A 19158-nucleotide genomic window follows, 5' to 3' on the forward strand; every position below is an offset into this window, starting at 1 on the left:
ATTTTTTTTAAATCAGAATATTTTCGATCTTAGTTATTGCATGTAGTTAATTACATAGAAATGTCATAATAAAAATTACCCAACAGTAACCACCTACTTGAGTCAGTAGGTTCATTCCTGTAGTGTAGTGTGGGAGTTTGTGTGTTCTGAATTATGCATAATATCAGGTTATGATTAACCCATTTTGATAAAGACAACGATGTTATATAGATAATGGTTACATTTAGATGTGGCTTTGTGACGTTTTTTTTTTTTTTTTTGAGTAAGTGGCTCAGAATTATGTTCTATCATTTATTTAAAAGATTTAATATACATAAGATATTTATTTAATTTATTTTTTAATTATATATTTAATACATAGAAAAATTCAGAAAAATGTTATAATTGTTTGTAGAAATGTCAATCATACTTTTCTGTTTATTGTAGAGGTGGTCTATTTAAAAATATTCTACTGTAACAGTACTGTTAAAAGTGTGGCAATGAAATATACTACATCTTAAATTGAGGTGTAGACTTTCAAATATTGTTTATTATCATCTTTCCTTAAAATATATAAACTGGATAGTTGAAATTTAATTTCTTTTGTGTGAATCACACACAATAGTGCAATATGTAAAGAAGTATGATTTATATGTGAAACTGTAATCTGTTTACTCGTGAATCTAACATCACTTGTAACGTACAAATATATCGGGAACTCTACACACATGATAAATATGTCGTTTTACATACATATGAATCATATACATGTATATAATTTATTTATTTATTATTTGTTAATAACCAAGAACATTTTAAATGTTACATGTATTGAAATAATACTTATTAAAAAAAGTGTGTGTACAATTCACACACGGCAGAAGTGAACTTCTAAAAATTAGCCTACGAGTAATAAGAGACGGTAATGTGTTTGTTTCTTTATCGTGACTCATTTTGGTTTTAGCGAGTTTCAATTCACAACTATTCTTAAGAAGTTACACTTCGGAATATTTTTTCGAGCCACTTACTTAAAAATATCACTTTCAGCTTTTATTGTAGTCCAGTGCTAATTACATAATACAGTATAAGCGAGTTATTTAAAAGAAAGATTATAAAACGATATTAAATTATCTTTCACAAAAAACTCGCTGTATATAACAGATATATAGATATCACGTGTATAATTATTATAGAACATAGCATTATATAATAATAATAATAAGTTTTCATGTATTATTTTTAACCTACCAAATATTTTGTGCCTTTCTATTTACTCTTAAGCAATATGGTTTTGTACCGTGTAATTCAGGACGGTGTCTGAATGTGTGTATACAGTTAGTCTTACCGTACTTTTTGTACAATATCATAATCTTTTTTCTATAATTTTTTTTTTCTTCTACTAGAGGGATGTGTTGATGCTGTACAAAAAGTAGTTAGTGATAAGCGCGTAATATGTAATCGATCGCGTGAACCGAAACAATAAATCGATTCCTGTAATTAATTATGCGCAAACAAAACGATACTATGTAAGGTACACGACTGGGGACAAAGTTTTACTATGAGGATGTATTTATTCATTGAAATGTCATCTTTATGCTCGATGTGTGTGTATGATTGCATCATTGCAATGAAAGATTTGCACGTTTTAAATCAATATAGACTCGCGTGTTTGATAAACTCAAGCAAACAGCTCACAACTTTTAAAATGATAGCTCGAGCCCCAATAGAATGAATAAAAAATATGTCCTGTTGTAAAACTTTGTCGTTGAGATGCATAACTATATTATAATTAATGGATCAATGTAACGAATAAACATAGTATTTATTTTTACAATAGTTAACTACGGTTACGTAAGCGCGAGTGATCGGAACAAACATGCGTTCACATGAAAACTTTTTACATATGCATTTCACTTAAACTTTTATGGTTATAACTATTCTCATGGTAATATCGAATCACGGAATGAATAATAACGTTTTATTTTTATACAAAAGTATTGCTGTATTTTGTATTTATCACTAGCGTAAGAATCACTCGCGTTGTATTATATATTGTATTTATGTTTCACAGAGTCAACACAAATATAAATACAATCAAGTATTATGTACATACAGACCATTATATTTTCTATATGCCGTGCCAAAATGTAATTTAGTTTTTATACAGATCAACAAATTTCATATTTTCTAAAAAAAAAGTATTTCGTTTATATAACCACAAATGATTTTTCTTCATCTTACGTTTTTTAGATTAAAATTGTACTATTTTTGTAATAGGTTCCTATGTGCTACGGACGCTAAGATAGGGTAGACTGAATTTTTTTGTTTTCTGGCTATTTATTGATATCTTTGTACGATTAAATTTAAAATATCAATCACATATTTATTGAAGTGATTGGAAACGGAAATGTCTCTAAAATAAATGATTCTAGAACGTAAGAGATAAGACGGCGGCGTCTGTAGCACGCAGTTATCAGAGTATAAATCTTGGAACTGTGTTTTGTCTCTAAAACGCTAGTCAAGTGTTTCGTTACCTACATACTGTTTATGTATTATGTAACTTATATGATGTTATATAAGAATATATTAAATCAGTACTGTATTTGAATTTTTATTTTCCTGTTTAAAACACATCAATATTTTAACAGCTTACTAGTCGACCCTTGCTGACTATTTTCACATTACAGTGAATCGGGATTACTTTGTCAGATCATCACTATATTATTTTAGCTAACTTTAACAATGTTAAATATGAGAAAAGAATTTAATATGTGCTCTCAGGTTGGTTTTCATACTGTCAAGTTATTTAATGTCTATAAAAATCATTATATATTTCAATAACGGGTAATATTGTTGTATGTCAAAGTTGTAACCCGTTTATGGGTAAGTTTGACACAGGTGAAATTTGTCGTAGGAATCATCCCTTTAACAATTTTTATAACATTTTATAGCTTCAGGGTAACGTTTTTAATAAATGTCAATGCAGTGGAGCCATAGACAAGTCAATAACACCTTAATGTTGTAGTTCTGTCATTATAACTCTGGTAACCACAATTAAAATCAATATTAATAATAACTTCTACATATCTTTGGAAAGTGGTTTTATGTTCATCAGAATCAATTGTAAAATTTAAAAGATAGATACATTCAAGGGCCTATTCAATCTATTCTATATAGAGCAAGTCATCTTCCAAATGATAAAATCCGAGATATTTGATTTTGTCTGTTTCCACAGTTATACTATGGCTACTTCCACCGCAGTACGCACGTCCTAGCCGCAACTAAGTAATATGGAGGTAAAGACGATACGACTTTCCCTGAGAATAAACATCCTGCATCTCTAAATAAGAGTAGTTCCAAGCCGAATTTTAGAAAATTTCATACATTATATATATCTATAATAATATATATAAAAGCGAAAGGTCACTCACTCATCACGAAATCTCCGAAACTATAATACCTACAAACTTGAAATTTAGCAGGTAGGCTCCTTATAGAACGTAGACATCCGCTAAGAACGGATTTTACGAAACTCGACCCCTAAGGGGGTAAAACGGGGGTTGTAAGTTTGTATGAAAGTCCTATATTTTTGAAGTAAGAGACTTGATATTTAAAATGTATACTCTATAGATGATAAGAAGGCGTCCAAATAATGTATCTTTAGAAATCAACCCCCTTTTGGGGTTAAAACGGGGGATGGTAGGTTGACTCACTGATCACGAAATCTCCGAAACTATAACACCTACAAACTTGAAATTTGGCAGGAAGGCTCCTTATAAAGCGTAAACATTTGTTATTAACGGATTTTACGAAATTCCTCCTCTAAGGGGGTAAAACGGGGGTTGGAAGTTTGTGTGAAAGTCCCATGTTTTTGAAGTAAGAGACTTGAAATTTAAAATGTACGTTCTTAAGATGGTGAGAAGGTGTTCAAATAATGTATCTTTAGAAATCAAATCCTTTTTGGGGTTAAAACGGGGGATGGTAGGTTGACTCCCTCATCACGAAATCTCCGAAACTATAACAGCTACAAACTTGAAGTTTGGCAGGTAGGTTCCTTATAGGGCGTAAACATCCGCTAAGAGATGATTTTACGAAATTCGATCCCTAAGGGGATAAAACGGGGGTTGGAAGTTTGTATGAAAGTCCTATGTTTTTGAAGTAAGAGACTTGAAATTTAAAATATATGCTCTTTAGATGGTGAGAAGGTGTCCAAATAATGTATCTTTAGAAATCAACTCCTTTTTGGGGTTAAAACGGGGGATGGTAGGTTGACTTCCTCATCACGAAATCTCCGAAACTATAACAGCTACAAACTTGAAATTTGGCAGGTAGGTTTCTTTTAGAGCCTAAACATCAGCTAAGAGATGATTTCACGAAACTCGACCCCTAAAGGGATAAATCGGGGGTTGGAAGTTTGTATGAAAGTCCTATGTTTTTGAAGTAAGAGACTTGAAATATAAAATGTACGCTCTTTAGATGGTGGGAAGGTGTCCAAATAATGCATCGTTATCTATATATATAAATATAACTCACGCATCACGAGAACTCAAAAACCGCTGGATGGTCTATCCATCCAGGTTGGACAAAAATAAAATTTGGCAGGGAGGTAGATTATAGTTAGCAGACGTCCGCTAAGAACGGATTTTACAATATTTCACCGCTAAAGGGGTTTAATTGGGGTTGATAGTTTGTATGAAACATATACAGCCTGAAAACAAAACTAAAAATGTGGTGTATAGAGAGGTTTTATAAAAATAACTATTAAATTATACTAAATTGTGACTTTTAAAAAGTTACTCAGTTTGATAAGCATTTCAAGTGACTGAAATAAAAAAAATAATTTGCGTTCACCATCTTAATAGTAATGCATATCTGCATAACCACGCGGACGTAGTCGCGGACAACAGTTAGTGTACTATAAAACAAAGTCCCCAAAAGTGTATGTGATCGATTCGCTCAAAATCTACTGAACGGATTTTCATGCGGTTTCACCATTGGAGAGAGGGCTCTACCTCTGGCAAGAGGAAGGTTTACGGAACGGCTAAGCCGATTTTGATGAGAGTTTCACTGGAAATTTACCGGGAAAACTTTGTGACACACTAATTTCAACGCGGGCGAAGCCGCGGGCGCAGCTAGTGTATATATATATATATATATATATATATATATATATATATATATATATATATAACCAAGGCCAAGGAAGCTGCGCAAAAACTGAAACGCCGATTTGACTATGACAGCTGTTCGGTCTCATTCGTCAAGCAAATCATCCAGATGCGATCACTTGTTTAATGGAACAAGTGAAGAAAACAAGACCGGAGAAACGGCTGGCGCCAGCAGTGTATTCTTCCCTAAAGCGGTAGCGGCAATGGACATTGGTTATTTATTTATACTTTATTGCACACTTACAATAAGAACATTAAAAAGAAGAGAGAAAAAAAATCATACTGAACAAAGTGCAAAGGCGGTCTTATCACTTGACAGTGAATTCGTAAGTTGTCTGTAAGACAACCTGTCTATAAAGGAAACATTTGTAACATATAAAAGGCACACGATGCGATTTAAAACCATATGCCATACTACTATGTATAAGATTCATATATACAATACACCAAAAACTATATTTACATATACATAAACGTAGACATACATATATTCACATAATAACATGCATAAAAAATAATAACATACATATATAATACATTATCACATAATTATTTACTAAAAATAATATATAAATATCATACAAATAAATGTTATTAACGATATGTTGATAGAAAATGTTTTTCCACTTCCGCTTGGCGAATGTCTCGGGGGATTCCACAGTTTTACAGCCTTAATATAAAAAAAAAAAACGCTGTACCATTGACTATGCGACATAGGATGTTTAAGTCAGTTATCAACTTGAGAAAGAAGGGTTAACGTACTAGGGACGTACGAGCCAAGAAAAGTAAAACATTCTTTTAGGTATGGGGGAGTAGTGGGATGGAAAAGGATAGAGTAGAGAAAAGATAATAGGTCTTACCCTATGAAATTGCCGTTTTTGATGAAATAAGTTATATAGTAATAAGTATTAGACTCCCTCTGTCAATCACTACCAAGTCTGTGGGAGCTCCCAAACAAATGTCCGCCCAAACCATTATTGATCTACCACCGTATGCAACTGTAGTTTCAAAATTTGTCTGATTGTATCGTTCTCTTTGCGTCAGTATATTCTTTGCCTGCCGTCTATTTGATTTAAGAGAATTCTGCACTCATCACTAAACAATAATTTACTCCATTGGTCCGCGTTCCAAAGTCGATGTTCCTGAGCAAAAGTTAACCTGTTTCTACGATGATTTACCTCGAGACTTGGAGCCTTGGCGGGCACAAATGAATCCAAACCAACTTCTTCGTACCGTACGCTCACTTACGGTTACACCCCGCACTGCGTCTAACTCATGTCGGGCTTGGACGGCTGTCAAACGGGGGTTCCTACGTACACGAAGCCGAATGAAATATCATCCCTACTCGAAGTGCGTCTTTTTCTGCCTTGTCCTGCTCTTCTCACATAAGTACTGGTCTTCCTGAACCGTTGGATACTGCGATGGATCGTTGAAACTGGTCGACAAAGATCTCTGGATATCACTCTGTAGGTTTGACGATTTCTTCGCATTTCGAGTGCCCTGGCAATCTCCGTTGGGGCTAAGTCAGACATAATTCAGTCCTCAACTCCAAAAAGATTTTTTTTTTTTTTTTGATATCGCAGGGTAACCCATTTACGGGTGATATCCAGGATGCCCGGGTAGGCATTCCTAGACCGTATGTCGGCTTAGCACTTGGGGGTGCACTACCGACCAAAACCCCTGCGGGAGCCTTCAGCCGCTTTAATTGGAGGGTCCCGGAACTGCAGGCAACAGGATCCCTCCAGCGACAGGCTGGCCTCGGCGAAAAGACCAGACTTCTCCTCCATGGGACTGTCCGGCTCACCTCTGAACAATCCCGACGACGCCATGTCTAGCAGGACCGGGTTCCCATCCCGGCCCGACATGGGCACAGGGGCGTTACTGGAGGTGCATTAAGTAGCGCCTCCTACGCACCCCCGTTCGTCGCCTGCGGACGGAGGCCTCGTCGGCGGCCCCCTCTCTCATCCGCTCGTCGTTCTCCTTCTGGGACATTACTGTCTCGCAGAAGGAGACCATCGCCTTCCAGGACTCGTCGTCACCGAGCATCGCGGTGATAACGCTCGGTAGTGACAAGTCCCCTCCGAGGACTGTCGTCAGATCGCGACGTAGCGCCGCCCATCTCGGGCACACCTCGAGGGTGTGCTGGGCAGAGTCCACCGCCGCGCCACAATCGTGACATTCAGTCGTCGGCTCCCTTTGGGCCGTCCGACACAAGTATTCACCAAAGCAGCCGTGCCCGGTGAGAACCTGCGTCAGACGGAAGGTGAGGGGTTTGCGCTTACGGCGCATCCACCGCTCAAGGACCGGGCGCAAGGCAGCCGTTACGCGAGTGCCATACGGCTGCTCCAACAGGTCCTCCCCCCACCTCCGCATTAATGCTTCTTGCCCCATCCGGCGCACCCGTAGGATCCCGTCCAACGTGAGGTTCTCACCGAGAGCCCTCCTACCCGAGACGTATGAGTAGGTCTCGGCAAGGACCTCCGCCACGAGCTCCCACGGGGGGTCGCCAGCTAGAGCAGTAGCTGCAGCCCACGATACCGTACGATACCCCCGAATCACCCTCACCGCGATGATCTTCTGCGCCGACCGCAGTGCGGCCTTATTCTTCGCAGTGAGGCGATCCGCCCAAACCGGGGCACCGTACGTCGCCATACTCCGGCAGACTCCGGAATATAGCTGCCTGCAGGCGGCGCTGGGTCCTCCGAGGTTCGGGAGGAGTCTGCCCAGTGCACTCGCCACCTTCACGACCTTCGGTCCCACCATAGCGAAGTGTGGACCGAAGGTCCACCCTCCGTCAAGGATGAGCCCCAAATATTTCATTTGGGAGCTCATCCGGACCCTCCCCTCTCCGATCTGCAGGGTAGCCCCCGGTGGGGGTCCCTTGCGTCCGGTCCCGCGAAAGAGGAGGGCTTCGGTCTTTTCAATTCTGACACGAAGCCCCAAACTCTTTATGCGGCTGATCACGAGGTCGAGTCCGACCTCAGCCAGCCGCGCCGCCTCCTTATAGTCTCGTCCCCGGGAGTAAACGAGAGTGTCATCCGCGTAGCAAATGACACCCATCCCGGGGAGGAGACGGCCTCGCAGGACCCAGTCGTATCCGATGTCCCACAGGATCGGGCCCAGCACCGATCCCTGTGGGACACCACAGCCGACCCGCCGCCACTCCACGGACCCCGACCGATTTTCGAGGCCTACTTTGCGATCGGAGAGGTACGCCTCCAGCAGCCTCCCTAGATACGGGGGTACTCCGAAGAATTTGAGTGCCTCCCAAATCACTGCATGCGGGAGGCTGTTGAAGGCGTTCGCGATGTCCAACGACACCGCGAGCACCACCTCCCTCTTGTGTTCCGCTTCACCCGTCACCGCCCGTAGGCGTTTGAGGGCGTCGATGGTCGACCGGCGCGCTCGAAACCCGAATTGGGATTCCGAGAGTCCGGGTCCCGAGTCCTCCTCCAGGTGCTGAACGAGCCGGGAAGCCACTATTCTCTCCAAGAGTTTCCCAGCTTCGTTCAGCAACACCACCGGTCGCACCGACGAAGCCGAGTCCGGGGTCCGCCCTGCCTTAGGAAGTAGGCAAAGCCGACCCTCCTTCCAGGCCCCCGGGAACTGGCCAGACCGCAGGCAGCGGTCAAACAGTTCCCGGAGGCTATCGCCGAGGTGCCCGAGAGCGATCCCAAGTACTCTCCCGTGCACCCCGTCTGGACCCGGCGCCCTCTTCTTACTCTGAAGGCGGGACAGAGCTGCCTCCATTTCAGCCTCTGTGACGGGTGGCGGAACACTCTCCTCCTCGTCCGGCGTCTGCCGAGCCATCCTGGGGGGCATGAAACCCTCGGGTTCGTCGGGAAAGAGTTCCCCGACGATCCTTCCCAGTTGCTCCGGCTGGAGCGTTTCGCTGATGGGGGCCGACTGGGCGCGGAGCTTGTTCCGCGCCCAATTATACGGTCGGCCCCAGGGGTCTCTCTCTAGACCCCCAATTAACTCCAGCCAGGCCTCCTCCTTGGCTCGGCATATGGCCTGCTGCAGGATCTTCCTTTTCTCCACGTAGATCCTGCGCAGCCTGTCGTCCCTGTCCACGTCCTGGGGGCGTCTCCGCCTGCTCCGAGTATATTGCCTCCTGGCCCCGTTGCAGGCGGCCCGGAGACCGGCTATCTCAGCCGACCACCAGTAGAGCGCCCGCCGTTGGGGTAGACGCTTCGCGCGCGGCATGGCCGCTCTGCAGACAGCGGTAAATGTGTCGCAGAGCCGGTTAGCCGCCTCATCCACCCCAAACTCCAGCAATGGCGGGAGACTCCAGCGGCCGACGATTGCGGCCTCCTCTGCCAGTTCCCGGTTGAGCTTGGAGAGTGCCCAGCGTGGAAACTGGCTACACCCCCTGAACAACGTTGACGACGACGATGACGCCGGACGGACGGGAGCTGGAGACACCTCGAACCTTATGTATCGATGGTCCGAGAGAGTCTCCACCTCCGTTTCCACCCTCCACCCCTCCACTCTGCGTGCGATAGCTGGCGTGGCAAACGTGACGTCTACCACGGAACCTCCCGACCAACGCACGCACGTCTGGACTGTCCCCACATTGAGCAGGGATAGTCCGGCAGCAAGCGCCCACTCCTCCACCTCCCTCCCTTTTGGGTTCGTAACCGGATTTCCCCAAGCTGTGGACTTGGCATTGAGGTCACCGGCTACGAAAACCTGAAGGGGAGCTAGCTGCCCCACCAGCGGCCCCAGAACATCGAGAAACCGTTCCAGGGCCGCCAGGTCACGATTCGGGGAGAAGTAGACTCCGACGAAAGCCACCTCCCCCCGAACCGCAGCCACATACCCATGTCCCCTCGCCTTGATGACAAGGGGGGGTCCAGCTCCAGGCCTCACCACGATCGCCACCAAGCCCTCGGTGTCTCCCGCCCAGTGTGGGTAAGAAGGCACGGCATATGGTTCAGCGACGATCGCGACGTCAACACACCACTCCGCCATGGACTGCAAGACAAGGTCCTGGGCTCCAGCGCAGTGGTTGACGTTCGCCTGGAGGACGTTGAGATGCCCGGACATTATTCGGCCATCTCAGCGTCTGCTGTCACCACTTGGTTCCCCCCTTGGGATGTCTGCGAAGGGAACTTCCCGCGAGTTATTGGGGGTTTGCACGCCATGCCCCCCATCACGTGGCCCGCCGGCCTGCCAGCGTCTGCGCACACCGCGCAACGAGCGGCGGCCGAGCACCCGGCGGCTTTGTGGCCAGCCTGTCCGCAGCGATAGCACAGTGCGCTGCGGTCAGTGCCTGCTGGGCACGTGGCACCGACGTGCCCTAGTCCCAAACAACGGAAGCAGTGCCTGGGACGCGCCTGCAGGAGGTGGACGACCCCCCTGCTCCACCCCACCGCTATTTTCCCGGCTTGCAGCAGTTTTTTCCCTGCTGCTGCCGGAACTTCAATGTGGGCTGTTCCCGAGCCCATTTGCCCTACGCGAATGTTTCTCACGTGGACTTGTCCCGGAGAACAGCCCCCCTCCTTCGCCACCGCAGTAGCCAAGCGCTCCGCTGTGACCGCGTCGCTCAGGCCTGAGATTCGCATCTCTGCCCGCTTCTCAGGCCGGAGCACCTCAACCTCCTCAGCCAAGGCCTCCTTTAGACGAGCGGCGAGGGCATCGGCCTTATCCCCACACGTGGAGCCGGTCACCTCGATAAGTCGCGCCCCGGTCGCCGACTGGCGAATTCGAAGCGGGCCTATTCCCAGCTCGTTGAGGTCGATATTGCTCTCGGCCTTAAGCAATGTCGACCCGTACGTGGCCCCCCTGGCTACTGCCTCCGGCCGTAACTTAATAATTACGTAAATAAAAAAAAAAAAAAAAAAAAAAAAAAAAAAAAAAAAAAAAAAAAAAAAAAATTAACAATAAACAGTATTTCAATGAAATTTTAAATCAAACTCAGAAAGAAGAAATACTCGAAGTTCGCTCCAGATAAGGTGTATTTGAATATAATTAAAACAATTGCATAAAATGTAATGTTCAGTTGTTTTCTTAATTTGAAAATATTTCTTTTTAAATTAATTGAAGTATAAACCAGCCAGCAACCTTACCTATATGATACTGATATCAAACCTTTATTTTATGTTCCGCTAAATATGCCGCTGTGTATGATACTGTACTATTTTTCCCTATCGACAACAAAGTGAAATTTGAAGATGACTTATGTAACAAAGTTAAATCGTCGATGCTGTCGTGGATTTTTTATGTGCACCAAATCGACGATTGAGTTTCTGAAGCATTTCTTCTTACACATTGGTATTAGCTTTTCAATATCATAATTAAAGAGACTAACAAGCAAATTAGCAGTAAATATTAAAAAAGGTACCTGTATCCTTAGACAAATAAAAATCAAATTTAAAAATGATGTGTTTTATTTATATATTATGTAAACACAAAATAACATGTAACATGTACTTTTATTTCATAAAATGTCAATAACAATATATAAAAATAATCTCTAAATATAATTTTAAAATAAAAACAATATCAACATATCAAATAAACAATTCGTGTTGCGCTAGCTCACTCAAGCTTTATTAGAAAATATTTTATGCGTAGGAAGGCACTGTAAGAGTTGACTAGTTAAGTCATAAATATACATTTTTACATTTATACGACTAGGAAATTACAGAACAACACTAATTAGATACATTATATATTACATTGACTTAGTATTAGGCATAATTAGCTGCTTATACAAATATACACTTAATTATTATTTGTTTGTTATGTCTGGCGCTAACTTAGGGAGGCCTAAGTCCAGCAGTGGACTGCAATAGGCTAAACTGACTGACTATTTGTTTTGGAGTTTTAAACAAATTCAAATCTAAAAAAAGTTACAAATTTTTCATTAAACATATGTGGCATATCGAAACAGATAAATGACCTGTTTTTTTTAAACATCGACTCGGTGGGATTTTAGACCTTTAGTATATACAACTTGTTTCATATTTTAAAAAAAACTTACAAGAATAAATATAGCACCTTTTAACTATGTATAAATGTAAAAACAGTAAAAAATCTATCTAAATCTATGAATATTGAGCAGTTCTTTATAATGAAATAATCCTTAATTATATTTGTCTCTAAAAATAAAGATGCTTTAAAAATATTTGTGTGCACCTTGTGATTTTAAACTCGTTGTTAAAAAGTATGGAGGACAATTCTAGATAATGACTTGACAATTAAAAAATTTACTTAGATTACATAGTGATGTATTATTTCATTAATTGTACTTCAAAATTATATTCATTGTGCATATTAGGCGCAATTAAAAAAAAAAAAAAAAACTGAATGTGTGATACCGTGATAATATTTAGTGTCAATGTTCGTTAATTTTCAAAAACCACAATTGACTTATAATACATTAGCTTTTTTTAGTTTTTTAGTATTTCTACATCTAAAAAATAATTTTATATAAAAAAAATTCAATTTCGTTTTCAATTGAACACAGTTTTTGCCTTAACGTAATTGAATAATTACATGATAAAACGTTGGATATAATTTTGTAATTTATTTATACAATACATGATTTTATATAAAACAAAATACTAAATAGGATTATTAAAAATAAAGCTAATATTATTATAATGACTTTGGATAAAAAATTACACATTATTTACCGCGACAGTAAACATTTTGGCGCCAACTTTTACAACATCCAGATTAAATGTTATAAATCATATCTGCTTTTAGAATCTTTGTCAAATATAAATATAACAGCATACAACCATTTATTTTCCATATTTTGATTTTATTATATATTTATGCACACTTATTTACATACTGAAGAAATAACCATATATGTGCTTTATCTTTAACACACGTGGAAGGAATCATAACCCGTAGAAAAAATTATATATATACAATTGACAAACTTTATCAACATTAAAAATTTATAAAAATGATAAAATATAGTTTGGCACATCATTATTTCCAGATTTTTTCTCTAAAGAAATTTAAACTCTATACAATTCGCTTAAACCGAAAATAAAAATCATCATATCAAAAATTTCGCTCTAGCGGGTACATCGTTCCATAGCTTAATTGGCTAGAGCGCCGACACGGTCAGTCGGAGACGCGGGTTCGAACCCCGCTGGAGCGGTCAATTTTTGATATGATATTCAAAAATGTTTAGAATTCTATACAATTCATCGTTAATTTTCTACATTTCATTATTGTTATGATATTCAAGTTATATTATTACATAAATACATAAATATTAAAAGATTACTGAATTTAATCGTATGTACGACTCTGTCAATAATAAAATTTTGTATTTGACCTCTTTGCAAGGTTTCTACACTAACAATGAACATGTTTACTTTTGCTGTAAGTTATGCGTTCTGCAGTTACAACTATACAAGGCATTACAGCAGTGGCAAATTAAGTGTATAACTATTACAAGCTAGTGCACGGCGATTAGACAATTTTTATGTCAATATTTCAGCTTCTGGTTGTTTTAAATATACCCATATCTAACGGATGATTGGTAAACAACGATTTGCACATCTTAATAAACGTCAGTATCTATTTGATATTACTTCAATTTTTTTTTTACGAAAACCAAGGGTAACTTTAAATATTAATGTATAAAAAATTACTTCTACACTTCTCTGTTTAAACTCCATACAACAGAATGCCCAAAGATTGGGCCTGTATTCTTAACGCCTTAGAAAATCTCAACCCGTCACTGCTGCATCGCGCGTCAATTATCACTTCACTCACGTCCGAGACACATCATTTGACAATGAAAATGACGTCACTGTCCCTCTCGAGCTGCTCCTCCAGCTGCGAGGCGGTGAGCCCGCCCTGGCAACACAGCTCGTCGAGGCACACCAGCCCGTTGTACGTCCTCGCGGTGCACTGGCTGTGTTCGCTACGTAGCGAGGCGCTCTCGTTGTGCAGGGTTACTGGAAACTGGAGAGCTTTGGGTTAATGGAACTGATTTATATTACTAGATTAGCTATTAGAACTTTAATTAACTCGTGTAGGTGTCTTTAGCGCTCGCTCGCTTCAGCCTGTAATATCCCACTGCTGGGCACAGGTGTCTTTCTCCATGTAGGAGACGGATCAGAACTTAATCTAACACGCTGCTTCAATGCGGGTGGCGGATATATTCCTTTCTTTGAGTAACGGTCGCTATCAGATGTACATGATAACAACCGGGACCGACAGCTTAACGTGCATTCCGAGATACAGTGGGAAGCCCATAATGACTAACATCCGGAAATAAATATTTATGTAAACACAAATATTTACTCCGAGCGGGAATCGATCCCACGACCGTCGGTCTTTACGCGCCGCCGCCACGGCACGCACCATTACAACAGAGCGGTCGTCACTCATAAAATAATTATAAAAATATGGATAAACACACACACACACACACACACACACACACACACACACACACACACACACACACACACACACACACGCACACGCACACGCACACGCACACGCACACGCACACGCACACGCACACACACACCCACACACGCACACGCACACATACATAACCACAATAACAACTACTATCATATTTGATATAGGCTAGACCTCCATATCTGAAGGTCTCTATAATATGAATGAGTGCTAACCGAAATCAATATAGCGGTATATTCTTTAACATAACAAAAACAATTTAACATAACCTTCCTCAACGAACGATTTCTCAAACACAAAAAAAAAAATAATTTTACTAAAACCGGTTGATGATATCAGCGCGCCAAAAAAACTTTGTTATTGTGTTATTCAATGACATTAATATCAATTCGATTGGGATAAAGCCTGATCTATTCATCATCATCATCATCACCATCAGTTCAGCCTATCGCAGTCCACTGCTGGACATAAGCCTCCACAAGTTCGCGCCAAAAATGGCGTGACGTCATGTGTGTTGCCCATACATAGTTGGTGACCGCAGGGCTGGCTTTGTCGCACCGAAGACGCTGCTGCCTATGCCTGCTATATATATATATATATTACTATCATCATATCAAACGGCAGATTTTATCAGTATAAAACGATTAATAGAATTGAAGAATTTGTGATTGATTAGTTGTAAATTGTATATGGTTGTGTATGCAGTCAAAAAGACGGATCTAAGAATCTAAGAAGATATCTAAATTAACATTAGTAAAAGCGATAGAAATACTTTCTTTTTTTATAATTTTTGCTAGTTTTAATTTCGTATTTTATTTTCTAATCGTGGTTACATCACATAGAAATTCTATGAAAATTATTATATTTCAAAGATAATATATATTCGTAGACAGCTACGCAAAATAAAATCGTTATTTTAATTAACAAATGGGTGAAGCAAGGCAAGTTTCGTATACAAATATGAACGAGAAAAATTAATTTTAAATGTCTTAAAATTAACAAAAACACTCGTTAATTTAATGTAAATAAATTGTTGTAACTACGTAAATTGAACTATAAATTTATTTCGCCTGACATTGCCTAGGCGTTTCATCGCACATAAGCAAATATTATTACAAAGTTAAAAAATGTGTTAGCGGCCTACCCATCATAGTTACTACCTGTAAAATATTAGGTCAAGATAAAACACAAGTGCATCAATATTAAGCTGGCCCGCTGTCTGGCTTACGTCTGATGATGCTTGATGTAGCCCAGATTATACAAATAACTTTCATTCCTTGCTCATTTTTTCCCGTTAAATTAATTTTAAATTTCGAATTGTTTTGGCATTTAAAAAAATATTATTTTATACGCCTCCCAGAATGCTGTAGGTACTTTATTCTCACAAAATAAAAAAAAGGGATGCGCTTCTTATTATTCTCTATATTTTTATAATAATGCGTTATTATGATATAAAATACACACTTTTATTTATTTTTTATATAACTAGGTCGGCAAACAAGCATACGGCTCACCTGATGGTAAACAATTACTTCCTGCTGTGCCCTACCTTAGTAATATTTCTATCTAAACCAACGCTGTTGTAACTATCCCACCTTATAAACCCTCCGTATGAGTCCCTCAAGTACACCGAATAGCACAAGTTTTCGCTCGTTGATGGCAAGCTCTTGTGGTCGCATGCGGCGGCACAGGTCACGCACTGTACTGCCATACGACATGCCCGCGTACATGCGGAACAGATCGCTTACTTTAGGTAGCTGACGGGCTGTGAATGAAGAAAAAAAAACCTTAATTATTTATAAGATTACTTATAAAATTGCTTGTCTGTAAAGTTGGTTTACGGACGATAGTTTAACGTAACAACGTCATAACAAAACATCTCCTCGGACGTATAGGCCAATCGAGTATATGGAATACAGATAGATGCGGCTTGCGCGCATTAGATTGCGCTTTTCTATCTCTATTCCATATACTATCACTGAGCGTAACGGGACAATGAGTGCATACCGCCGGTGTTCATCGATTTATTAGACGTTGTCACGTCAAAAACGTGTGGTGTTGTGGGACACCCGATAGCAACGAAGTTCCTTATTACATAAATATGAATTTCAAGTTCTAGTCGAGTTAAAAAGAAAATAATTATTCAGGAATAAAAAAATAAATAAATTGTCAATAAAAATCAAAAACTATTTTACAAAATTATCTTAACTTTTATTTTATTCACAATGATTCATAAATAATAATAATAACAGTCAACATGTAGACTATACATAAGACACTGTATAGTGAACAAACATAAAATATACATAAAAATCTTACTCCACGAATTTTTGTACGGACGTTTTTTGCCGGCTAGGGTACACCTCCGCAACGTCCCATAAGGAACTTCGTTCCAAAATCAAAATATTTTTGAATTGAAAAGAAAAAATATTTTGTCTTTATTTCCTCTAACTTTTTTTCCAAGGGACAAATATAGTACGAAATTTATTCTGCTACAGCCTACAAGAGTTCTAATCAATATAGTTTATATGCTTTAGTTGGTATCATATTTTTTGGGACGACGCGACGGCGACGTGGTGAAGTGTTCAGAGAAATCGGCTGCTGCACTAGCAAGCACGATAGCTAACTTAATACATAGTCATATCAAGATTTCCTCTGTTTCAAAAGACAAATAAATCACAGAATTATTTGATTCTGTACAAGAAATAAGATAAGTAGAGATAACAGAAATATGCTTTTGTGCTGGCGATCACGGTATACCAAATGTGAGATACGCCATACAGATGTTTGTCATTGTATAGGCATTTGGACCTATTTACTTGATTAAAAATCACATATATTATATTCAATGTAATCATAGCTCCTTATGTAAATAATGAAGAAAATTAAGAACATTTCAAAAATTAATTTTTATCAATTTAGTTATCAATTTTTAGACACCTTGTAATACTTTTTTAAAATCAATCTTGAAATTTTTTTTGTGTCTTTATTTTATACACATTTCTTTTATCGCTAAGCGTATTTATTGACTGATAGAGTGCATAATTATATTCAAGGTTACGTAAAAGTGATAAAGAAAATTATTTTTTAAAACCAACGAAATTTTTTTATCACTTGTTTATAAATTGTATCAACTTAATAAACTGGATTACTAAAATAAAAAACATGAGTTATATTAAAGAACTTGTAAATATAATAAAACAATATGAGTTATAATGTTGGTAGTATTAGTATTACCTATATTGCTACCATTATATCTATACTAATATTATAAAGCTGAAGAGTTTGTTTGTTTGTTTGAACGCGCTAATGCGCTTAGGAACTACTGGTCCGATTTGAAAAATTCTTTAAGTGTTAGATAGCCCATTTATCGAGGAAGACTATAGGCTATATACCACCACGCTAAGACCAATAGAAGCGGAGCACCAATAAATAATGTTTTAAAATTGTTTTTTTTTCGTCTTGAGAGCTTCCCCAATTAGCCCAAAGAAAATGTTCCACGAAGCTAGTGTATATATATAAAGCAATTTGTACTTCAGTGATTCAAACTTCATTTTAAATTTACAACAATGGAGTTGAAATATATATTGTAGATATTATTTTACATATATGTATAGTAGAAAATACATAATGAGACAATAGTCAAAAAACTCAATGCACTATCACGATCAATCGATACAATCCAATGGTCGCTGGCAGCACCAGGTCACAAGCGTGTTGGCGACTCTATTCCCGCTGATAATATGGCGAATACTCAGAAACCGTTTAATTTAGAATAAATATATCAGACTTTGGCTGTACAAAAAAAAAGCCAATTTTTTTAAAATAGCCTTTATTTCCAGACTAATGCACTAATTTTTTCATTTTAAAATACAATTATAATTTTACATTTATAATAAAATATTGTAACAATTTCTCTTCACAATTGGCTGTTGCGTTAGCGGTCATGGGTTTCATCGCCTTATTTTGTTTTTTATTTTATATGACTCATCACAAGCATCGTAAGCGTGTTGTCGACCCTACCCTCGACCCCCCAGGTGCTCAACCACCTTGCTCACCACAGGAACACAACACTACATGTGTTTTGTTTCTGAAATCCGAACAGAGGTTTGCATCCACTAGAATTGTTAATATGAAACTTTTGTTTATTAACATTTTAATCTTCATCATTCCGTTCCACTTTCAAAATCACAGTTGATCCATCGATATATTCTGAAGATTGACAGTCAACTTCAACTTTAAAATTTCGACTCACCCCTGTATCTGAACTTGTACAAGGTGTTGGGTATCCTATAAAATGCTCATCGCCTTGAAAACGATTTATACAGGTATAACTTTTTAATACATTAATAATATCACTTTTAGCGTTTAACTTCTGCTCATCTGGTACATTCTTGAGATCATTTACCAATGATAGTAAAAATTGTCTGTCCTCATCGTTTTCTTGTCTTTCGTGTTTTGAATTAACTTCATTAATTTTTTCGACTATATTTTTTGTTAGAGTTTTGATTAGAGTATCTTCAGGTGATGCTGCTTTAGTATTTTTCTTTTGTTTTTTAGTCCGATTCTTATCAGAATTGTTCTTGCGTTTGGCTGTTGGTGC

At 39.3% G+C, this 19158-nt stretch overlaps 1 protein-coding gene across 1 annotated transcript in view; it reads right to left on the bottom strand.

Annotated features, from left to right (window-relative positions):
* Positions 1 to 13702: 13702 nt before the first annotated feature.
* Positions 13703 to 19158, bottom strand: part of LOC123656757 (GATOR complex protein NPRL2) — an 88479-nt gene continuing 83023 nt past the window's right edge. The window contains exons 7-8 of the mRNA XM_045592415.1: positions 16151 to 16320; positions 13703 to 14087 (exon numbers count right to left, since the gene is read on the bottom strand). Coding sequence (XP_045448371.1) covers positions 13908 to 14087; positions 16151 to 16320 — 350 coding nt within the window. The 3' untranslated portion in view covers positions 13703 to 13907. The remainder of the gene's footprint in view (positions 14088 to 16150; positions 16321 to 19158) is intronic.

The sequence above is a fragment of the Melitaea cinxia genome, chromosome 9 (genome assembly GCF_905220565.1).
Source record: "Melitaea cinxia chromosome 9, ilMelCinx1.1, whole genome shotgun sequence".
Classification (NCBI taxonomy): domain Eukaryota; kingdom Metazoa; phylum Arthropoda; class Insecta; order Lepidoptera; family Nymphalidae; genus Melitaea; species Melitaea cinxia.